General features: G+C 44.4%; 1 protein-coding gene across 1 annotated transcript in view; it reads left to right on the top strand.

Moving 5' to 3' along the window:
- Positions 1-10439: 10439 nt before the first annotated feature.
- Positions 10440-24742, top strand: part of COL26A1 (collagen type XXVI alpha 1 chain) — a 170046-nt gene continuing 155743 nt past the window's right edge. The window contains exon 1 of the mRNA XM_065694560.1: positions 10440-10673. Coding sequence (XP_065550632.1) covers positions 10522-10673 — 152 coding nt within the window. The 5' untranslated portion in view covers positions 10440-10521. The remainder of the gene's footprint in view (positions 10674-24742) is intronic.

Genomic DNA, 24742 nt, shown 5'->3' with positions numbered 1-24742 from the left:
AGGCTGAGTCTGCAGGACAGGATGTCAGAGAAGGCTGTAGCCATTTTTAAAATAAACACCCTTAAACAAAACTTCTGGAGACATTACATTTTATCCATCATAACACAGTGTTAGTTCAGTAATAGTTCAGAGAAGCTCAACATGAAATGGATGTGTAATATAAAAGAGAACCACTTTCATCTAAATAAGTTAAATTGGACTTTAGTTGACACGTTGCACCAGCTTCTGCCCTTGTTTTTTTCTGACAATGATTCTCCTTTTAAAAAATGTTCTGTCTACAGTTGGTGTCTCTTGACTCCTAGCAACAAAGGAAAACTGACCACAACGCAGTCTGGCACTTAGGCAAGTACTTTGTTAAACACATGTTCACATGTTGAAGTACATGTTGAACACTTGTTGAACTACCAACACTTGTTGAACTACCACTACCTGAAAGGAGGATGTAGTGAGGAGGGTGCTGGTCTCTCTTCTTCCAAGTAACAAGTGATAGGACAAGAAGAAATGTCCTCAAACTGTGCCAGGGGAGGTTTAGATGGAGATTAGGAACAATTCCTTCCCCAAAAGGTGCTCAGACATTGGAACAGGCTGCCCAGGGCAGTGCTAGAGTCACCATCCCTGGAAGTGTTCACACCCCATGTGTGACAAGGCTTTCAGTGCCATGGGTTAGGGGTGGCCTTTGTGGTGCTGGGGAGTGGTTGGACTTAATGATCTTAAAGGTCTTTTCCAATCTAGTTGTTTCTGTGATTCTGTATGTGAGATTGGCACTTTGACTGGATGTGACCTGCATCTGCAGACTTGCTGCAAGTGAAGATCCTTGTGTTTCTGCAGGCAGGGCTAATGGTAGAAACAGCGTGCTGTCCTATCTAAACACCATGAGGAATGTCTTGGAAATCTAAAAAGCAGAGTAGACTGAGTACTATAAAAGAGTTCATATTTAGTATAGATTGTTGATCATGTAGTATGAAGTGGGTCGTTATTTTATTGTTCTTTAATAATGTAGAAACTTAAATCTTCTACTTTTGGCTTGGTTGGTGATGTTGTCTTGAGCTGGGTTATAAAAATACTGTGCTTCACCTAAGCACAGACTGTTACAGTTTTCATTTCATTAGCAAGCTCCAGATTGAGATGGATTAATGCAACCATTCCTTCTTTCTTTTGCTATAGAAGTTTTGAAGTATAATCTGTCACTTGTGAGAACATAAAGAATTGGACTGGAATCATTCCAAACTCTTTACTGAAAGTGTTCAAAGATTTAATGGAGTCCTCAGTCATAAAATCTTTAATTTGAACTAGACCTTTATATTCTCCATTCTTAAATTCCCTATTTTTACATCCAGGGGATTTCCTGTTATCCAAGTATGTACGGAGGCCCTTTATTTCCCCCTGTGTGTGTGTGTTTTTTAATTCAAATCAAATGTAAATGTCAGTGGTTGATTGTGCTTAACCTCCTTAGGATCATATTTCTTATTTAATTGCATTACATTTTAAGGTTTAAGGCTATCTATTTACTGCTGTTAATAGCACACCATATTTTAACGAAGCTGTTATCTTCTGCAAATATATACAGAACAATGGAGATGGATTATACAGGGGTTTTCAAAGAAACTGTATCTCGAAGCCATTTAAAATGAATAAACACAGGAGAGAGTTTCAGTTAATGCAGTTCTTTACCTAACCCAGCTTCAAAACTAAGGAAATGAATGCATTGGGTTATCAGGAGTGTTTGCTATCCTCTTCCCAGCCAGAGACTGCACCTCAGGAGGTCACTAACCCAAGCTGCAGTGTGCCAGGGAGTACGGTTGTTCTCAGAGATGCTCCAGAATTGCAGCATTGCCTTTTCCAAAGTCCACTCACCTCCTCTGTAAGTTGGCCAGACTCCCCCTCTGCCCGGCCTACAGCTCAGCTCTGGAAATCTATTGTCAGTCAGTTCAGGGAAGGCTCAGAACACAGAAAATAATTATCTCGTTTTCTTGAAACAGCTGAAAAAAGGCAAGTATCACTTAAAGATCATCACAGAAAATCTGGGACAGATCTACTGTGTTCCAGTGGAAAGGCAGCAGGTTACCACCTGCTTTCAATGCAGAATGGAGCATCACCCTGCAGCTGGGACACTGTACTGGGCCACTGTACTGGGCTTTCCACAACAGCCTCAGAGCGAAATACTCAAAATGTGAACTGAGCCAAAAAATGTTTTCCTGTGAGCCACTTCTTTCCAGGCACACAGTGAGGCCAATAGTCTTGTCCTACCATTCCATAAAATACCAAAAATCTCCTTAGTCTGGTCAAGAGCTTTTCCTTCTTTTTTGGGGCAACAGTCACTTTAAACATTTCATAGTATCTTGCAGACTTTATTGTTTGTTTTCTGCCAAGAAAGAACAACTTACCTCTCTCTCTAGATTACGTCTGATCTTGCTGCTTTAATTTTTTCTTCTCTTCTTTCATTTTTACTGTTTATACCATATTATTTTTATTCCATTTCTATTCTCCTTACAATAACCATGATATATATAACAAAGCACTAAACCCTCTGTTGTAAAGGGAGGCACTGAGAGATTGCCTGGTGGCTCTGGTAATTCACGGGGTTCAACCAGATTCTTTCTGGGTGTAGACTGACAGTCCATTTATCCTTCCTGCCTGTGACCCAGTGGCATGAGGGATTGCAAACCCCTGTAATCCCAGAGGATTGTTTAGGGGTTGGGTTTACATCTGTAGAGATACTGATCTCCCTGAAGCAGAACAGAAAATAGGGAGAAATGAAGAGTATGTCTTGTGGTGAAGGAGAGATCCGTGTCCTATGCAAGGTGGTGCATATTTGCAAAGTACAATTTAGTAGTTCCAGTTTGGGTCATTAGAAATAGAAGCAAGGAAGGAAACCTGCATGCAACCAGTTCAAGAAGGTGCTCAGACTAGACTTGTCTGACAAAACCTCCCAGAGGCCGTGGAAGAGGGATGGATTTTGGACACCAGGCCATTTGGATACCATACCTAATGATATGGTATCCACTGGTGACAATAGGATATACTGTGAGCACCTAAGCTACCATTAGTGTAGGTGTGCATAGCCAAGAAGTACTTGGATCCAGTTGCTTTGCAGTGACTTTAGCCTCTAATGCCTGCAATGATTCTTTCATACTTAGCACCTTAGCTGCCTTCTTATTGCTTCCACAATGGAGGAATCTTGAAGATTCAAGAGAGATTAGATAGAGAGCCAGCTAAAGGGCTAGACAGTGCCACTGAACAGTGCTGAGGTTTGCTTAAGTGATTGCTCCCCTTAGAATGAGCTGAGCAAAATGTTCAGAAAGGTGAACTGATAAATCTGGAGGATATTCCCTTTAAATAATTACCTGAGTTCTCAGCCTAACACACAGCTGTAGAAAAAACACCCCAGCAACTGAGCAGGATGTTAGGTTGCATTATGGTAAGAGCAGAGTATATATCAAAAGGTGTTACTGTTATTATATGGAACATTGGTGAGTTCTTGTTCAGAGTGCTCTTTTCAGTGCTCTCACTCTACCTAAGAAGGATATGATTAAGGGGATAAAGCAGATAACATAAGAATAATACTGCACCTTTCAGCACTGAGTTAAAAAGCAAGACTTAAGAGCTTTGGTTATTATCTTGTTTAAAAAGAGACCTTGCTGTGATTTTAAATGATTTTAAAGAAATGAAGGGGATTAATCACATTGAAACAGACAAAATCTGTAAAAACAAGGAGACTTAATTTGAAAAATAGGATCTTGGGGAAAGAATGAAGACTGTGAAGGGAGAGGCTCACGTGAATGCTTCAAGAAATACGTAATGTCAGTTATCAGTGAGCTCCTGTGAATCTATATGCAAGATGCTTTAGAGCAGAATAAGGTGAATACAGAGCTGTAAGGAAAATATGGGTATGACAGTTGGGCTGTGGCTGACTCTACCAGTTACACACAGAGATAGCGAAAGCCATGTTGGAGCAGGCTCTGGGAAACACTTGCAGTAAAGAGGAAACAGAAGGTCCTGCCACATGTGTGGTAGGGTCCAACACAGGCAAGGAGTTTGCAGTGTGAAGACAGACGGCTGGCAGGTAAGGAGACAAGAGGGAGAGAGCATATTGCTGTTATTAAGCCACCTTAACTGCAGGCACCTAAGGTGAAAATAGTGGAGGCAGTATCAAATATCAACTGGGCAGAATCATGCTGTGGAGGTGGTGGGCCCTGTACAATGGCTACAGTGCAGCAATTTACAGCTTGCAGCCCACAAACTTCTGAAGGGCCAAAGCCAACTCCTAGGGTCTTGTGAAAGCCAGCTGAGAAAAGCAGACTCTTGTGGTTAGGCCTCATTGTCATGGCCCACAGGGTGAGTTCTTAGGAGACTGGGGAAAAAAAACAATCAATAAAAGCTGGAAAAGTAAGAATGGAACATTTGTATTTTCTGCATGGAAGAAAGGGGACTCCACTTCTCCCCCAGTTCTTCTGTTCCTTTGCCCCACAGGAGAGGTGGCACAGCCTCCAGGGTGATCAGGAGCTGGGAAGAGGGTGCTTATTTCCGTAAGTCCTTTGTTACTGGTTTGGTGTGCCTTTACTTTGTATATTTTGTCAGAAAGGGGGTGGGCCCACTCCCATCTATGTAACTTGCACAGTACAGAAGGGGAACTCAGACTTCCATTCATGTTGGGTTGCTCATCAGCAACCTGGGTCCATGAGGAATTGAAAGAAGTAGGAGGATTTCAGGGCTGGAGCTTAAAACTGAAGCATTCTTTGGTCATGGAAGCCCTTGCTTCTCTGAGATTCAGAGAGACTCTCTGATTCAGGATGGATTTTCAAATCATCTAAGAATTTGGATCCCACTGAATATGGCTATCCTATAGTCTGTGACTCCACTGAAAATTGGAGCCTGGGATCTGCTCACTCCTTCCACACTATGTTGTAAAGTACTTTGTTTCCTTGTAGAAGTTCAAGACCGACTGTGGTCTGTAGAATTTGTAAGTTCAGTGTTTATGTCCTGCACAGCATCAAGCAAGCAGGCAGCCCTCGGTGACTGATTGAACAGGAGCATAGTTCAAGGGTAAAGACATGGAGACAGACCTCCCAATGTTTTCTTGAGTGACCTCAGTGATGGAAGAGGGAGCATGCCTATGAAATCTGTAGATGAGGTAAAGCTGGAACTGAATGTAAGAATACTGGAAGGCAGGATTAAAATTTCAAGTGGTCTTGACATATTTGTGATAGGATCTGAATAAAATAAGATGCAGCTCATTAAGGAGCACTGCAGGGCACTGTACTTTGGCAGGAATAATTTTCACTAGCAAATGCAGGATGGGGGAAAGTCAGGCTAGCTGTTCTGCAGGAAAGGTAGAGAATCCCAAACTAAACATGGATTAGCAGTGACATATAGATGTCAAAAAGGCAAATCCTCAGCAGGGCAGAGAATTATTGCACAGAAGTATAGGTTATGGATACCATACTATGAGATAGACATAGAACAGGTGGGAAGTCCAGAGGAGAATACCAAAAAGGATCAGAAAGTCTGAAGGAATTGGGGTTGGTTTGGCTCTAGAAGGCAAGGAGAGGTGTTAAAACATTTTTAGAAGTACTCTGAGGAACTAAAAGTCTGTTCAAAAGGAGGAAGAATAGTTTTCTACATCCATAATGGAGAAAGTAAGCCATTAAGAGCTTAAATTGCAAGTAAACACCCTGAGGTTGGATGTTAAGAAAAACTACCAGTACAGAGCACGAAGCATCTGAATATGTTTTCAAATGAGCATGGGGAGTTTCTGTCTTGAGGTCTTTCAGTACAAGGCAGAAAGATTTGTGCCAATAATAATCTGTGTATAGTAGATCCTGCCTTCTAGCAGCACTAAGGAAGAGGAAATAAGTAACTCTTGCTACTTCCTGGCTACCTCTGAACGTGTTTCTACTCTGGCAGTTTTAAGTGGAATAGACCTGGTGCTGTTTTTGCCTTGGCTTTATCACACCTTTGTGAATCCCTGTTTTATTGCATTGTTGAGGCTGATGGATCAGGGTGTGTTCACAAACTCCTTGCACTTGTGCAGATCCATGCTTCAGTGTGTGTCCAGTCAGGAGAATTGCTGCCTGATGTCAAAAGTGACATAAATTATTTTTCCCAGGACACAGTAATGCTCAGAATACATGGAATTCCACCTTGAGTCATCACATTTTCCATCTGCTGAATTATATTTCAATCTGAGTTCCTTTATCCAGAATATTACTTTATAATACCCACGCAAGTGCTTCACTCAGGGAAAGTTCTCATCAATGGATTTTGCCCAAGTTCTGACTTCTGTATCAATTCTTATGCTTCACACAGTATCACTGTCTATCATGTTTACTGTCTGCTAAACTGCATGTGTAAGTGTGGTGGCTTTTCAGTTATATCCCATTTTGAGTTCAGCTGTGATTGATTCATTCTGGGTCAGATTCAAGACATTTTCACACATTAGCCAGCTACTGCCTTAAAAGAAAAACTGCCACAGTTTGACTCCCCAGTAACAGATATGTTACAATAACCTTAGAAATCTTATAATCTAATTTATAATAGAGGTCTTGAACTCTTCCTGTTACTAACATCTTATCCATCTCTGCTAATTTTCCAAGGTTCCTTGACTGCTTTGTTATATCACAGGGAAATAACGTGGGCGTCTTAGGAAGCTACAAGGGGTTTATCCAAATTAGTTTTGGGTTTAGATGGTCTTATCAGTGACTTCATTCTAACTTCAAAAGGACACTTCATAATTCTAAAGCTCCACACGCTCTTATCAACTAGAACAAAGCTGCTTTTCCTTTGGTCTCCTCTTAGTTATCCACATGAAAAGTGCACTCACAAAATCCAGGGGGTGGCCATTTCAAAATCTGTTTGCCATTATTCTAACAATATTGTGGCTCTTTTTTTTTTTAAGCTGAGTACTGACTTCTGTAGAACTGCAAGTTGTGCTGGACCATTGAGATGCCATTGCAGCTCTGGAGCTGGGCTCTGCTTGCAGCTATGATTGTGCTTTTCTACCTTTCTGAGCCACCTTTCAAACGGAAAACGTAGAAAACAAATCCCTCTTTTGCTTTATCATTCCAGTTTTTTCCTTCGCAACTGAACAGAAATCAGACTAAGTTCTGAGTGTTCCTTTTATTGTCTGTATTTCCCCCCACTTCATTTATTGGCTGGCTTGCATGTGGTGTATAAGCTTAAAGAAATAATAGATTATTTCACAGATATGTGATGTCTCAGGTATGCCCAGTGGAATAGGAAGCTGAAAACCACTCCAGACCATGTGAAACCCCATATGCCTACACGTGTCCATAGTTCTGACATGACACTAAGGCTGTCACTTGCATGGAAAGTGAGCAGTGTGGGTCCCTCCAAGGACCACGTTTTCATGATGGCAAAGTCAATAGTGTTGCTAAATGGAAAACCTGACCCTTGCCTCTACTATTTCCCCTTGTGGTTCCATACATCATGGCTTTCTAGTGTGTGTCCTGCCTCTTCCATCTTGAACTGCACTGGTAAAATACATGCAAATTATTTATTTAGCCCTGGTTGCCTGGGCAAACCTTTTATGACCATGCTTATGCACAGGCGTAAAAAGCGTAGCTTTACATTGCGAAATATGTTCTGTCTGGTTAGAGGACTGTTCAGATTTAAGGGTTCTCTTCTCAAAGCTGGTCCTTCTGATAAATGAAATGGGTTATGTTTTTGTTGGCTGTTTTCATTACTTCCATCACTGTGTTTCCAATTTATCAACATAGTTTTGAGAAATTGTTAGAATATGTTGCACTAGTAAGCACCATGGGGAGGAAAATATTCATTTATTACTGCTATTGTGCTTGATTATATTATGCATATCCTAAGGACTAAAATGAAATGTCCTCTTTAATTCTTCTCTCACAGTAGACAACATCACCTTTTTTTCCCCATCTCTTTCCAAAACCAGCTTGGAAGTTAATTCTTCTTGTTCATTTTAAATCAGCCATACAGAGTAGAAGCAAGTGTGCATTTGGGACAGGGCAGAAGTAACAGGAGCCTGGAGACTTAAGCTCCATTTTTGGCTCCGCCTGTAGCACTTTGCAGCCTTGAGCAGTCATTTGACCTCTGCTCTCTCAGTGCATGAAATAGGAAGAACATCAGCTTCCTACAGATGTCTCTAATAATTTGCCAGAATCATGTCTTGTCTAATCACCTGTGTTTAATATCTCCAAGGGTCTTGCAAAGTCAGTGAAGGCTGAAGCAGCAAATTTTGCATGCAACCAAAAATAAAATGCTCTTGGACAATTAAGACTTGAAGTGATTCCGAAGGGGCTAACCCAAGCCAGGAGCTATTTGATGCTGATAAATACTGATAAATGATCTATCCCAGCCCATCAGGGAGGGAATTTAGTGTGTATGGGACAAAAGGCTGAGTCAGGCCCTCAGCATAGTGCCTGGTGCAGCAATAAGTTGCCAGGATGAGGGTCCAGCTGCCTCCACTTTGGCTCTGCACACACAGCTGAGGATGATCACCCAGATTAAAGGACTGTGGAGCCTCAGAGAACCTTCTAGTGGCTTGTGTGTGCAGCTTCTCTCTGCTTTCCCTGAAGGGTGAATTTGGGGTAGTTTGTAGCTGTACTGAGAGGGGTGACTACAGTGTAAGCTCTTTTTCTGTTACCCTCTTAGGCAGAGCAGAAGTTTCCTGAGGACTGACCCTGAGCAGAATGGCTGATTGGCTGAACATCCTAGGGTGAGTTGCCCCAAGTCTATGTTTTCCTGGGAGGATAAGGGAAGATATTGCTTTTGTTAAGGGTAAGGGGAGACTAAAGGGAAGGGTGATCAGGGTTGTGTTATGTCCCAGTTCCAGGTACTGAGAGCCTTTTGTGAATAAATAGTGTTTGGTACTAAGCGGGCTGGGCAGCCCAGTGCTGCTGAACCAGACCTTTGGAGCTCCCTTTGGGCCTGAAGAGTGCTGGTCCATTTCCTGCTCCAGCTCTGGGACTGGGACACCTGAAGGGAGGCAGCTGTGGAATAACCCTAGGGAGGCCGCACTGAGCTGCATTGCAGCCTGGACTTCTACCTCTGTGTGTGATTTGCTCCAGTGATTAATGACAGTGGCTGTTTAAAAACTTGGTGCTTTATTTGCAGTCTAAACTTGTCTGGTTGCAGGCTCCAGCCAGGGGCTATTTATCTCTGTGTGCAAGCTCTGGAGGTGGGCACCATGGGGGAAGGGGTAGGTGTTCATCCGCGGGTGGGGGATGAACCTAGCAATTTTCCCAGTATTTTACAGGGATTGTTTTCTAGCCTTGGGGATTATGTTGCCCCAAGGGGAAGAAGTTTCCACCTTTGCAGAGCCTGCCCCTGGCAAGGCCTGGGCCCCTCAGGTACCCCAGCAAAGACCTGATATCAGTGGTAAACCATGGCTGTCTTTGGATGGCTCCATTAACAGTGAAGGGGCAGAGGGGAAATTGTGAGTGTTAAGAATTAGAAGGTAAAAAAACGCCTTAAGAAGTTGTGTCATCTTAAAATATGAAATCCCACCTTGTGTTGTTTGGCTCAGATGAGTTGTCTGGTCAGTGAGCCCAGGTTCCTCCGGGGTTGGGAAGGCCAGCAAGGGGGTCTGTGACAGCCACCAAATGGGGGTTGTACAGGGGTTTTAAACACATATTCTGCTGCAGTACAGAGAGAGAGCCTTGCTGCTGGCATCCTTATTGGGATACCGCCTCTGTGAAATACCCGCATCCTTTTAAAACTGTTCCTTCCTCCCGTCTGGGGCCGATTGTGCAGGTCCCCAAGCTCAGGGCTATCCTGGGTAGCAGAGGGGGTGGCTCTGTGTGATGCCAGAATGAGCAGGATGGGCACGTTATCATAGAAGGGTTAGGGTTGGAAAGGACCTTAAGATCATCTAGTTCCAACCTGTGAATGAAGCGTCTTTAAAATGATTTATTTCCTACCTTATCTGTGTAACTCTGGTTGCGATCATGACAGTAGGCACCAGCGTTTGGGTTTTCGCGCCGCATCGCTGAAGTGCAGGGGCTTCCCCTCTCCCTGGCTCTCTGTTCATCAGGGAGACCCAGCGCCCCGTGCTCTGGTGATCTCCGGGGGCTGCTCCCAGCGCTCAGCTGGGGGGGGAGCGCGGAGCCCCGCCGCGTTCCGTTCCCGCAGCTCGGCTCTGCCGGAGGAGAGCCCCTCCGCGGTGGGGTCTGCAGGCAGGCCTGGCAAGGGTTAACGCTGAAGCCCCACGCCCCCTTTGACGGAATCGGGCCAACCTCGCCAAATTTGAAAAGGCATCCGGGGCCGAGAGTGCGCCCTGGGCGCAGAGATCCGCGCTGGCCCCGCACCCTTGCGCGGGAGCCGCTGCCGCCGGGCTCGGCGTGCCGAGGACCGGGGCTTCCCGTCTCGACCCGCAGTCCCTGTATCCCGGCACCCTTGCCCTGTGGTCCTCGGTCCCGGGGGCACCTCCGCGCCGTGGTATCCCTCTGCAACCCCGGTCACGGGGGGCACGCGCCTGCTGAGTCCTGTGAGAGGAAAAAAGGGGTGCAGGAGGAGATCCCCGTTCTTGCAAAAATGCAGTTGGCTCTTTTCTTGTCCTGGTGCTGCTGCCTGCATGGATGCGCGCTGGGGACTGGCTTCCTTTATCAATTCCCAGCATCAACCCTGCAGCACAACTACCCAGAACAGAGCTCGGGCTCTCCGGGCAGCGGCTTCGCCAGTCGCCGGTGAGTAAGACCGGGTCCGCCTCCCCGGCAAGGAGGCTGGGCCCCGCTGGTGGCTCCCGCGGGGAGCCGCGGGCAGAGTGCGACGGGCTGGCCCCGCTGCCGCCCTCGTCCCTGGTGGGATGGGCAGGCTCCCTACCTGAACGCAGCAGCGTCCCTCTATGGGCAGGCAGCGACTGGGGAGCTGAGCTTGGGCAAACCGAACCCGCTGACTTTCCTTTCTCGCTCCCCCGTCTCCAGCCCGCCGGAGAAGGGCCGGTGGCTCCTGCCCCGGGATGCCGACGTAGGGAACTGTTATAGCCCTCGGCTGCGAGGAAAGACTTGTTCAGCTCAACAAAGGAAAGACCTTAATTACAGCTCTCTTTGCAAGAGCCGCAGCTTTCAAATAGCTGTTTAAAACCACACCTCCCACTCTTCTCCTCTCCCCCAACTCCAATTTCTTACAAACTTAATGTAAAGCAGTTTTGATTTAGTGTATCTTGCTGCTTCAGTAGAGCAAACAATTTCGGCTTTTCCCCCTCCCCTCTGTTTTCTCTGGGTATTTCTCTAGAGGTGAAACAGCTGTTCAGATGAATGAACCGCACTGTATGAAGTGAGAGAGTGGCTTAACCTGATTCCAGTTGTTCTTGAATTTCACTTCTTCCCCCCACCCCCCCTTCCTTGTGATTGCCTTAAATGGGGACTTGGGAATTTAATATTCAGGGCTCGTCTGTCCTGTCTCTACCTCTTTTCCTCTTCCCTTTGCTAATACCCACTATGCATGAGTTACACTGCAATGGAGGAGGGCTGGTGTTCACACTGCCTACTTGGGTTAGGAGCTGGGATAAGGCATCTCCACAGCAGCTTTCCACCCGTATGTTAGCAGTACAGGAGTGAGCACTAGCCTTGTGCCTTGCACGGTGCTTACATATGGTGCACATTTCATCTCCAAGTGGGGGTGGTTTTGTTTGCTGGCCTGTCAAACAGGCCTCAGTCTGTAGGGGGTGTGATGTTAAACTACAGTAACTGTCAAAGGGTTTGAAAAGGCAGAAAGTTATAGGAGAGTAATGGGATAAACCTATCCCAGCTGGATCTGTTCCAAGGTACCCCCTTCCCAAAGCATGAGCTGCAATGAGAACCACATGTCATTTGTCTTACATATCTATTAGCCTGCAGATCTTTGTTCAGAGCTACCATGCTTACATGAGCACAGACTCTATCTCTGCTCACCAGAGTCCTTCCCCACTTCACACTCTTGCACGCTTTTCCCATGCCTCAGTTGTTTGGATAGCTGATGCTTTGTCAGGGGAATGTGTCCCTCTCCAAGTCTATAAAGTGGTGTATAAAACCATTTAAAACTGATTTAAACAATAATGCTGGGAAAACTGGTAGATTTATTTTATTTTAGGAGTTTCTTTTGTCCAATGGAAGTTTGCCATGTAAGAATCTTCCATTCTGGTTTAAAGCAGAGGGGGAAATAAAACAGAGGGAGCGGAAAAATAACTGGTGGACATTTTGAAATAAAACTTGAAGTGCTCAGTCAAGTATTGCACATTGAAGCAATCTTTGGATGTTTTAATTTCGCCTTGAGTGGTGGAGTTTTGTTGTTGGCAATGTCCAACAGCTTCACTTTCTGATGGGAAAATCTGTGTGGGAAAACTGTACCCAGCCATAATGTCAGACCTTTGTGGGGAACCTCCTGCAGGGTGCAGCTTCAGGTTGGGATTTAATGTGGTTCTGGAGAAGAACGAGGCTTTTTGCTCTAAAGCCTGACATTGATCTGTGTGAGTGTGAAACCTTTTTTTAGGGGTCTGAACCAGACTGGTATAAACAGTTGTTGACATTGTTCAGTGTCCCTTTTGCCACTTAAACAGAGGATCTCTGTAGCACTTGAATTATGTGAAGCAGTATCAGCTCCATCACAGCAGAGCTTGCTGGCCTCTGCCCTGAAGAGGCTGCAGAGGACACAAGATGGTGGGTAGGTGGTTACTGTCCACATGGCCTTCTCACTTTCTCTTCTGCAACCTTCCCAGTGAATCCAGTGACTTCTGGCACTTTTCCTGGGTACCATCAGCCAGGTATAAGCAGGTCAGAGCCTTGAAAGTTTCTGCTTCAGCTCCAGGCTTTGGTATGTTGCAGCATATACTGATGTGATGTTCTACAGCTGACACATTTCCTTGATACAAGGCACACTACATTCCTGCAGTTGCCCTTTTCTGTCCTTGATAAGCAAGTGAAACTTCAGTTGGCAGATCCTGGTTATTAGACCAAAGCCACTTGCAGCCTGACTGTGCATGTGCTTGTATTGCTTTGAAGCTCTGTAGAGGATGTGCAAGTACCAGTGACTGAAATCGCGGCAGCAGTGTGTGTTGATGTTGCATAGATGTAACAATAGCCTCACTCTTCTGTTCGAAATTCACATTCAGCAAGTGTGTTTCTAACTTGATACTGTGTTAAGGTGATGAGAATGGGAAGTGGGTCTTACCCTAAGTGTAAGAATAGAGGGGCTGTCTGCCAAGCAGAAACTGTTGTCTTCCAGACTCGGACATGAGAAGCTTTGCTAACTGACTTAAGGACAGCTTATTCCAATGCTGGAAGTAGCTTGGTTGTCAGAGAACTCCTTCATCTGTGTTAGCTGTCTTTGGAATTGGTGTTTCCTAGCTTAACTTCTCATCCTATTTTTCTGTACTTTTAAATAGTCATGCATCAAGCCTTAGTGAACTTGGCTGTGGGAGTTGGAGACTTCTGAGACTACATGCAGTGCTTAGACTGGAAACCTCTTTGGACGTGGACGTAGCTGAAAGACTGCCCCCCCCCCCCCCCCCCATCAAAGCATTGTAGGATGATTCTTACTGCTAGCTTTACAGTAGCATCACAAAATCAGCTAGCATGGGTGAAAAGTCCATCTGTGACAGACCTTCAGAACACTACACCTCAGCCTGAAAGTTCCATTCTGTAAAGGAGCAATAGAACCATGATGTTACGAATAACAGGACTGTCCAAACAGGCTTTGTTATCCAGGCTATATTGGGAATTACATATTGGTACTTATTTTGGTCGCTAGTAATTCCTAGTGCTTGCTACAGCACTGATGTTTCTTGAGGGATGGATATGGGGAGGAAATGAATATTGGACAATTGAAATCTGTAAGTGGGAAAGGTATTTGAACTTAATCAGTTTGCTGTACTGTAGCTCACCTTACTTTCTCTCCCCTGAAAAACCTGAAGTGTTGGTGCTTTCAGATGTTAGGTGATGCTTGAAATACTTGACAGTTATTCCTTGAGGCTAGCAGGCTCCTAACAGGTCACTTGAATGGCTGGCTGTCAAGATCAAGATATCTGGGTGGACCAGTTGTAGGTAGATCTGTTCTGTTTAAAATAGCTGCCTGCATTGTGCCTGGTCCTACAGCTATGCATTTGCCAGTGGAATTGCTCCTCCCCAGCCCCACTTGAAGGACTATACACAACTGGCACTGTATGGTAATAACCTCCAGCCTCTTAGGTGAGGTTTTAGTACTTTTAAGTAAGTGTAGGTCTCTTTATGTGATAGAAGCCTGTTTTTAATATTAAAAAGTGATCTATAAATCAGCATCCTGATTTATGCAGTCTGCCACAGTGCTTTCAGAACATGTATCTGGAGTTTTCCTGATGGTTGTCTGTTAATTCTGCCTCTACTAGGGATGATTTGAACCTTATTTCAGCCTCAGACTCTGAACCTCTTGTGGCTCTTAAGTGGGTGTGGAATAGAAAACTATATATATTGGAGAAATGTGGTTCTCTTTCCTTGTACTGACAGAATCTTGCTTTCTGAGTCATTCTCTCCATCACTTAATAGTCTGTTCATTGCCTGAGGTCTTTGGTTTTCTATGGTTTGCTGTGGACTGTGGGAGGGTGTCAAGCAAACAGACTGAGATTTGTGTCATGCTGAGTCCTTTGCACTAATTCCCCTTTGAAGCACCCTACTCAGGTAACAGAGGAGGTATTAAGCTCATCACCAAACCCTTGTTTGTTTCCTGGACTCTACAGCCACAGGATTTTCTTCTGACTTGTGGGGTTCAGTGCTGTAACTTTGCAATGCCATGAACAGTGAAGCCAATGGTAGGGTAAGGACCTAGCAACACTGGAATGACTTTGAAATACCAGACGTGACTGTAGTTACTGCAGTAAATTGTATTGGTTTAGGAAATCTCCTATGGTCTTGCCTTTCCAGCTGTTTGTGTGAATCATTTTGTCTCATGTAGGTTTCATTTCCCAGCTCTAGGAAGAAAAAGGGAGTGGAGAGGCAAAGCAATGGGTGGCAGTGAACTTGTGCTCCCCTTGGATAAATTAACAAATATGTCTCTTTCAATAACCCTTATTTGTTCATTTTCTGAAAGCTGAGCTTGTTAGTGCACTGAAATCCTGGTCAAAACACACCAGGTTAGAAACTTCACAGCTCTGCCTTAAGTGGTTCTGTGACACCTGGATCATAGAATGTTTACTCCCATCTTTCTTTTATTGGGCTGTGTATTGATAAAGAGGGAAAGAATGAGGTGATGATGAAAGACTCTAATGCGCTCTGTTGAAAGAATCTCTTTCAAACACAGAGTGCATTAGGTCTGCTGGATTAGAATAATGGAGCAGCTACTCATGCTCTTTCTTGCACTAGATTTCTAGCGTGTCTGGAAACATTCCTGGTCTGTAAAGCACAGGCTACCTCTCCTGTAGGGTAATACCAGAATTCATCCAACCTCATTTTTGTAATATACTCAAAGCTCTCAGCTCACTTTTAATTAGAGAGATGCAGACAGTGGTTAAACTTACTTCCACTGAGGCATAATGTTTATTTTGGGGCTTTGAGCATAAAGCTCCCTGTGCCAACTTGGATATCAGCAAGACTCTGTTAAGGATCAGAGCTGCTAAAGATGAAAAAAGCATAATGCTACTAATTGGGTTGCTGTCCTGCAACTTCTCAACTTCTTACATAGTTGAATAATACTATAACTCCTGCTTAGTGTTTTTATGCTCAGTATGGCACTGATCTAAATCAGAGTCCTTAATACTACTACAGAAAGGAGCGAGAGTGGGAACTGTGATAACGTTCCCTATTGGATTTGTTCCTTAACTCCTTTTCAGGCAGAAACAGTGATCTGTTGATTTGTAGTGTATTGCATGAAATAACATGGTTTAGGTGTTTTGGCTGGTTTTGACAACTTTAATGTTTTTCTCCTTTTGGAAATGAACAGATATGTAAAGAGTATGCTTGGGTGAAAGTGTTGCCTGTAGTGTTCAGGCCTGGCTATTGGGTAATAGTTAAAACTTTTTGAGAGGACCAACAAATAAGAAGCTATTTCGGGGTTAAGAACTCTTTTCAGCTTCCAAAGTAGTGAAATTGTAGCTCTGGCAAAGAAAAAAAAAAAAAAGCCCTCTCCTGTCTTTAGAGATGGCTTTCACCCAGAGGCCCACACAGTGGATGCCACTGAGACAAAAGCTGAGAGTAGCTTTGTGATGTTTCATGTTTGGGATAGATCAGTCTCCTGCATCCATGTGGTTTATCTGGAAAAGAAAATCTGCCACTTAAAATCATAGTTGATTTTGAAGCCTCTTTGAAGCTAGAAGATATCTGTGAGCTTCTCTTATGTACGGTTCTTCCCTCTACTTCTCTATTGTCTACTGCATGTCCTCTGAGGGCTGGGTAAGGCTGTTGTTTGCTCAGCAAAAAGAAAGGTGACTGAATAAGAAAACATCTGTCAACTTTAAAGCCAATGTGAGATAGCACTCCATAAAATGCATCTATTCATGTCCAATCTTGACATCAGATTCTGTAGTCAGATGTCTTTTTAATTGGTTCCAACTTTTCCTGCCCCTAGAAACTAGATGGTAGTGATATTCCTCACAGTGTTTGCAATACATATAGGCATGATATAGATGGAGCATCTCAGCAATGCCAATGCAATGAAGCTAGGGAATATTCCCCTAGACATGGTCACTTAACCAAGTTGTACGGAGTCTGTAGAGTTAAGAGCAGGTCCAGGCCTGTTTCTTCTTGGTGTGTGTTTCCCCCCTTTGGTTTCTTTGATGTGTGTGCCCTCTGGAGGGGAGATGTCTTTGGCTTTACAGATGGACAAGACTCTTGGTTCCTGTTTTCTACTTCTCAATGAAATAAAAAGACCAAGTACATATACTGGGAAGAGTGTGCCTCATAAAGGCAGTGTTGGCAGAGGCGTTTTATCAGATACCTGTTTCATCTGAGGACAGTTTTGGGTGGACCATGCAGAAGTTAGGAAGGAAGAGAGGCAGCAAATGCCACTGCAGAACCTGGGTATTAAGGTTATTGTTTGTGAGAAACTGGCATGGGATGCTTCTTACCCTGTTCATTTTGGATGTTGGAGCTGTGTAGGACTAAGAAAAGGCAGCAGCATAGGTGCTAAATGAGCTAAATACTCCTTTTACTGTGTTGCGATGACCTTGTGAAATGGCAGTTGCTCAGTTAAGGCACTGCATAAAAGCTTCCCTTCTGTCCTTGCCTTGTTTTGTGCCTGGGGTCAGTCAACATCTGCTTTTTCCCCACAGGACTCTGCTTGTTTAGTTGTTCAAAAGAGTGGTGCTGGGAGCTCTCAGCTTGGTTTGAAATGCTGCTTCTCATGGTGGAAAGGCTCGGGGCAGATGGGCTGCTGCGGCGGTGGGGATGACATAACGTCTCCTGGTGCCGCAGTGCTTGGTGGGGTGTGGTAGCCCTGAACGGAAGGGCAGACATTGCTTTTCTGCTCTGTGCTGCTCAGCCCTTATTAAACTCAGATGTTTCTAACCCCTTCCTCCAGGCTCTCATTGCTGTAAACACAGCAGAGCACAGAGAGCTTTTTCAAATTCTCATTGAAGGCATCAGTGGGTGACAGCTCTACCAACAGCTCTCCAGCATGCCTGTGTGTGAAGGGGAGTTGCTGTGAATTTAACACTCCAACCCAAGGGAGATTCTATGTTTTCCCTAAAGGAAAGGACTTTTTTTTATCTGATGCTTTTTCTCTTCCTCCTGCCTCAGGTTGCTTGGCTCCCTGGTTTTCTTCTTGACCGAGTCTCTCTTCTGCTTCCCCAGCACTGCCTGGTTTCAGCCACCCTGTTCAATGTCGGCTGCCTGTCTGCTTGTCTCACCACTGTATCTTCTGCAGACTTTTGAGTTCTTTGCATTTTCAGGTGGCAGTGACTGGGATACCAGCTAAAATAAGGCTTCTGTTGCTATGCTAGGATGACTGAGAAAGGCTCTCCTAGAAGCAAACACCTATATCTGGCTGTCAGCAGCCCTGTATCTCAGCTGTACCTGTTCCAGGTTTACTGTGTGGCTCTGTCAAAGTTATTTTTTCAGCTTTTTGTGAAAGGAGTAACAGAGGAGAGACTGCTGTGGTAACAGGATCTTAGATGCTTTCTCCTTATAAACTGCACTTTACACAGTATGAGCTACCATACTCCCTGCAGGGGAACTTGCCAATCCTTGGTGTCTCTAAATGTAAGCCATTAACCCTGAGGTGGAACCAGGCTCTTCATAACCTTTTTACATACAGTTCTTAAAGGACTATATCCTTTGCAAATCTGAGTCTCAAATATCTGTCTGTTCAGTGTCATTTGTTATTAAGCTGAGAAATTCTCAGCCCAATGAGGTATCAGAGCTGCTTTGTGCCTGGTGTCTGACTTGGTAAAAGCTGTGTTCCTTCAAGACCTCTGTAAGATCATCTGTATGACTTGTACTCATGACATTTCTGCATCTGTCCCCACTCTTGTAAATTGAGCTAAAGATCCTGGTTCTGAACTGTCAGGAGCTAAATGAGATATTGGGAAGATCATTGCCATTTTGCAGCTGTATTTAGCAACTAGATGCTAAATTTCCTTTTGGGAATCTAGGCTATCCTGAGACATTTGAAGACGAGTTCCCTGTTTCAAGGTTCTTGAAATCTGGTCTCTGAGTTGCTGGCTTGGTTTAAATTGCCCTTCAAAAGTTTCTGGCACATGAGAGGCACAGAAAACTTTTCTCCTTTGGTACTCTACATCCCCAAGAAAACACCGATTTAATTAGTGGTCACTGCAGCTTTGAGGTGAGCTTTTAATGCTGCTTTTAATGAACTTAAAGCTAAAATGGCAGCGATCCTGAGAACCGAGCTGTCAGCTTGTGTCTGTCACTGGCACTATAGCAGTACAGGACAGAGAAAACCTTATATGCTTAAGGTTCAGTATTTCAGCATGGCAAACCCCACTAACCTAAACAGTGAGGGGGGAGCTGCATTCTTTGCTATCCTAATCTCTGTATTTTGTTAAGCACACATTCCTGCCAGAACTTTATTAGACAGAACAATAGTGACCAGCTGGGCAAGTGACCCTGGCTTTTCTGGCTGGCAGAGGAATTCAGCATCTGAGGAGTTGAGATTCTCATGTGCAGCTTAAGAATGATCTGGATTTAGTTGCTTTTAATTATCAGTTGGCTGATTTGTAATGCTTTGTTTTCTACCCTCTTTCCCAAGAAAAAGACCATTCCCTTAAATGCTCAGTGTGTATTCTATAGAGCAGCACCAAGTCTGGGAACTGAGACTTGCAAGTTCTCTATTTCCTTCTAAATAAAATGGGAATAGTAGTATTTACCTTCATGTAAGGGAAGGCTCTGGGGAGTATTTCATGAGGGTGTGGTTAGATCTTGGAGGGGAAGCTGCAAAATCCATAGCATTGTATATGAGTATATGTTTATAGAAGTTTATAATAAATCTATGAATTATAATATTTGGCGCTTGTATAAACTTCCACTCTTACAGAATAGAGGCCATTGTTCTCCTTGTTCACTGCTCCTCTCTGAGCTTGGATGACTGAAATTAGCCTGCTTGATCTTTGCAGGGAAGGATTTAGTTTGGAGAGGTGCGAGAAGGAGGTGCTGAGCAGGGCAGGTTGGATTGAACAGCAGCAGAGCACTAGGTCATGGCACAGGCTGTGGTGATGCTTTCTTTTGCCTACTGCAGTGAAAGGTTTGTGGGAGGCTGAATGGTCACTGCAAAAATGCCTCCATCCGATGCCACCAAACAGTGTTTGTGCTGAGCAGGTCTGGGCTGGGATGCTGCAAACATTCTCTGTTCCCATGCAGTGTTTGAAGTGCAGCAGACAGCAGAAAGGCAAATTGGCTCAGTAGGATGTTGCAGCACGTGGCTTAACGCTGCTGTAAATCAGTGTAACCTGCAGCGCAATACAGTCTCCCTGCAGTGTGTTTCAGGATACAGCGCTGAGCCAAACAGTTTAAACTATCGCACAGTAAAAAGCTGTCTCTTGGGCCACTGTTACTGGAAGTCACTAATGTATATCACAAATAATACAAACTTTTGGATTGCAAAGTTGTAGGAATTCTTCGGCCTGTGGCTAAGCTTTGAAGGAGTGTGCATTGCAAGCAGAAATAATAGGGTCTCATTTTGCCAAGCACCAGAAAAACACTGGAGTCCTGATAGTGTCGTTAAAACCCTTTCAAGACCTCTGCAACTAAACCCATTGGAAATTATTGCAAGGACCACAGCAACATATTCATTTTCTTGGGTAATGTCCTTTGAAACAATCAAGCTCTCTAATTATGTCAGGCCCTGCCAAGTGGTTACTGGCGTCTCAACTAGAAGGTTTCCAAAGCAGTTTCTACAAATTACCAGATTTTTGCTGAAAGTGAACTTTTAGCTCCCAGGTACTGTTTGGAGTTGTTGCTGCATAATCTTTGGAAAGAGAAGGGTGAAGCTGTACCTGTCTGTACTAGGTGGGAAGAGAGGGGAGAAATGACAGGAATTGTCACAACTCATCTCTTGAGCTGAATGCAACTGGAAACTAGATGGGTTTGTATGAGATGCTTCAGCTGGTGTCCTGGTTGAGCCTGGCAGTTGTCTTGTGCCACCCACATCTGGGTGATCGATTTGCGTCTGAGCATCTCTGTCCTCTATGGAGGCAAGGCTCACTTTGCAGGGCATGTCCTTCAGCTCTAATGTGTGTGATTGGGGTTTGTTTAAAAACCAAAAAATATCCAAAAATCCCCAACCAACCAAAAAATCCCACCATAAAACCAACCACCACCAACAAAAACCCCCTCACGACACCGAACACCACAGAAGCATTTGACTGGAATTGTACACTCCATGTGGCTTGTGGCTTGGATGTTGCCAATAATTTACTAGGCTGTTCCCATGGGCATCTCAACAGCAAGGGGAAACAGTTCAGTAGTTGTTCTGCCACTCCTTGTTCCATGCTCTGAGGTTCAACCACCTTTCTGATTGGTGTATGTGAGAGTGATTTCAACTGAAACTCGTACCAGGTTTTTTTCTGCTTTAAGAAGTACGTGACATGAGTCTGTCATGGCCATTTAACTGGACATTGAACACTGGTGGGTTCAGTGGCTTGGCTGGTCTGTGGCATCCCTATATGCTTCCTTATACATGGGTCAAGTAAGTGTTGTGGTGATGGCAGCTGCTGTCTTTGCTTGCAGTGTAGCTGTATTTGGCATCATCCTTTTCTGAGAGGCTGCATGTAAAACTTTCTTCAAGCTGCACTTAAAGGTGTAAAGGTAAACTCATGTATGTGTGTTTGAGGGAGAAAAAGCGCAGGCAAGTTTTCGCTGTGATGTGTGAAAGCTGCTGAGCAGCCATGTGTTGTTCATGGCTTTACTGGTTTGCCCCAGTAAGTAAAGTAACAGTGCGCTGTTCTTTCCCCAATACCAGAAGGGTAGCAGAAATAGAGAATAACTGAATAATAAAATCTATGTCATAACTTTTAAACTTTTCTCTTCCATGCTTTTCTTTGTATCACTAGTCAGGTCTTCAAAACCAGAACACTCAGAAGATGGTCTAGTGGAAGGTATCACTGCCTGTGGCAAGGTGTTGGAACTGGGTGAGCTTTAAGGTCCCTTTTAACCCAGACCATTCTATGATTCTGAGAAAGGTTGGACCAGATGATCCGTAAAGCCCCCTTCCGATCTAGTGTTCTGTGATTAAATCTGTGTAAACCGGAGAAAAAAGTCAACTGTCTCCAGTGGCTGTGCCTTGAATTCTGCACAAGCTTTTGCAAGTGTTATGTGTCTAAAATGGTGTGCAGGTATATCTAGTATCAGTCACTGGTTCTCTTTACTCACAGACTGAGACCCTTCTCAGCAATAACTCCAGACATTCCCATTCCCAGCAGAGGGTGAGGGAAGCCTGTTTAGGAGGTTGGATCATTGGGGTGCACCAATTTGCACTCACCAAATCTGTGATTCAAGTGTTGTGGTGTTTTCCACTTTGCCTTGGTAGAGCCAGCTAGGTTGCCTTTTAACCAACAACAACCCAAACCCCTCTACAAACTCCCAGCTCATGGAGTTTGCCATACTTGTAATTCCCCACAGAACAGGGCAGGAATTCTTTCTGGCTAAATGTCTGTACCTCTCCTTCAGACCTCCTGCTGTCCCCTCTCTCTTGCTCAGAGCTGCTTGCTCCCCATCCAGCTTCCCACATGTGTACTCGGGAATGTTTCAAGGCAGTGTTATCATTCCTAAGGAATCTACTATGCGTGCACAGGCTGTGGAGGATTTTTTTTCGGCTGTTATTACTTGGCCAAATCAAACCCATTTTCCACCTGGATACCGAAATGGAGCTCTCTTCCCTCCAGACCATCTCCCTTCCAAACAGAGGCTTCCAAAGCACTGAGGCACTAAAGCGGTTTCTTCTATTGCTCAAGAATTTTTTAATAACAGAGAAAGGTGTTGGTGTTCCTGCTCACAAGAGGAAGGATTTCTTTCTTTTTCCTAATGAACAAACTGAATTGCAGCAAGGTTGAAAAGGAGAATACAAATCATTGTTCTTGGCTAGAAATGAGGAATGGAAACTGCTCCCAAAACCAGTGAAAGCTCAGGAAGATGTGTTAAAAGCAGAACCACCTTTTAAATTGAAAATAGATATTTAGAGCACTTAGTTTCTAGATTTCTTTGAATGGTCTGTCTATAGGTGGATATAGTGCAATGGGTCCTGTGTGATTGAAATGTATAGCATCTGCTTAAGAGTGAGTTTAAAACTTGATGAGGCAATTCAGAGTATTCACTAGCAGGGGTTTGGGACTACTGTGTGCAGGAGAGCTGTTCTACAGCAAATGCTATGTGGTTCCTTTTTATGGCATCGGAGGGATGCAGTCGGCAGAGTGTAAGAGTGGGAGTCTGGAGAAGGGTGAAGAGGAGGTTGCTGTGTAGCAGATCACTGGGCCTGTAACTCCTGCATCCAGGCCCTGTTCTGTTCCATGGAGCTTTGAATGATGCTTCCAGTTTGTGCAGAGGAAGTACTTTGAAAAGGCTTATAACCAGCAACTGAGGGGTGTTCTAGGGCAATTTATTACTGCATTTAGATGGGCCCTAGGAATGACTGGCTTGAGAGGGAGGCAGGGAAGGGAAAGATGTGCTCACCCATGGGTGTAGATTGGTGTTTGTAAAAAGTATTGCTAGTTTACTACACTAAAGATGATTTTTGAGAGGTTTAGGCTGTGCAAGTAGGAATCTACTAACCTTAAAAGCTATGGAGACATCCTCCTGCTTTAGCTCACTGACCCTGATCTCTCTTCCAACATGTACTTGCATCAAAACTGCCTGTTTTAAAGGGCAAATCTCTGCTCTGTGATCACACAACAGATCTTGGGTTTGATGTTCCTACTTCCCTACACATGAAACTCCCACGGGTGTGACTGGAACAATAGGATTATTTTCCAAATTATTTTTTATTGTAGTAACGCCCAGGACAGGCTTGTGCCAGACATGGCAATCGTGGGCTAAAGAGTTTTCAATTTAAATAGCAAATTAACACACAGGCTTTGGGGTTTGTTTTTCAGCCTGATTAACGCTTTGAATACCCAACAGAGAGGTTTTGCAAGGCTTTGGTTTCACCGAACTGGGGCCTTGTGTGGCTCATTTGGGGATCACTGAGCTAGGCAAGCAGAAGGCAGCCTGCTTTACCTACCCCACCAACACAGCCTGGTATGCAGAGTGAGCTAGCATATTAGTAGAGTGGTAACAGGAGAAAAGTGCTTTGCTCTTCAAAACAGGCGTGTTCATATACTCATGGAATGGGTTGGGTTGGAAAGGACCTTAATGCTCATCCAATTCCAATCCCCTGCCACAGGCAGGGACACCTTCTACTAGAGCAGCTTGCTCCAAGCCCCTGTGTCCAACCTGGCCTTGAACACTGCCAGGGATGAGGAAGCCACAGCTTCTCTGGGCACCCTGTGCCAGTGCCTCAGCACCCTCACAGGGAAGAGCTTCTGCCTAAGAGCTCATCTCAATCTTCTTTTGGCAGGTTAAAGCCATTCCCCTTGTCCTGTTCCTACAGGCCCTTATAAAAAGTCCTTCTCTAACTTTCCCAAAGGCCCTTGTATATACTGTTGGTAGGATATAGCTTCCCCCAGAAAATCTTCCTGGAACACCAGCAGTAGGTAGTTTTGTCTTGGGGAAATGCCGGCTGATGGGTGCCTGAGCTTCAGTTGCCTCACTGAATGCAAGTGGCTAAGCTAGCAAATCAAAAAGGGGAAAGAGTTGTTGATCTCAAAGCAGTGTAAGTAGATGGATTGTCTAGGCTGGCTTATTATTTCTAATCACCTTCTCCAGCACTGGTAACATTAGAAAGCTGGAGGATTTTCTTGCTGTTTCTTTAGCAGTTTCAGTGAGGATGTTGTGACATCTGGCTTTTTGTATGATAGTCACCTGAAACAAGAGATGTGGCTCAGGGAAATTGTGAATGCTCCCTCCCTGGCAGTGTTCAAGGCCAGGTTGGTCAGAGCGTGACATGGTTTAGTGGGAGGTGCCCCTGCCCATGGCAGGGGCGTTGAAACTAGATGATCTTAAAGTCCTTTCCAACTCTAACTATTCTATGATTCTATAGTAAAGCTAAGCCTACACACTTCCTGCAACTTCACTCTAGAAAGAGGTCACCTTGGTTCATGAAATCTAGTTCCCAACTATGATGGGCAACCACATGGTAGATAACTACTCTAGAAAGGGCTGCTGCATAGTCCCTTGTATATTAGGGACTACAAACTCCTTTACAAGCTGCTGAAGGCCTTGGCTGAATGAAATGATTGTAATGTGCCCCAAGAAAAGAGAAGGAGGAA

This window comes from Lathamus discolor, chromosome 14 (assembly GCF_037157495.1).
Source record: "Lathamus discolor isolate bLatDis1 chromosome 14, bLatDis1.hap1, whole genome shotgun sequence".
NCBI classification, from domain to species: Eukaryota; Metazoa; Chordata; class Aves; order Psittaciformes; family Psittacidae; genus Lathamus; species Lathamus discolor.
The sequence above is the reverse complement of the archived record's forward strand: the minus strand, read 5'-3'. Positions and strand labels throughout refer to the sequence as shown.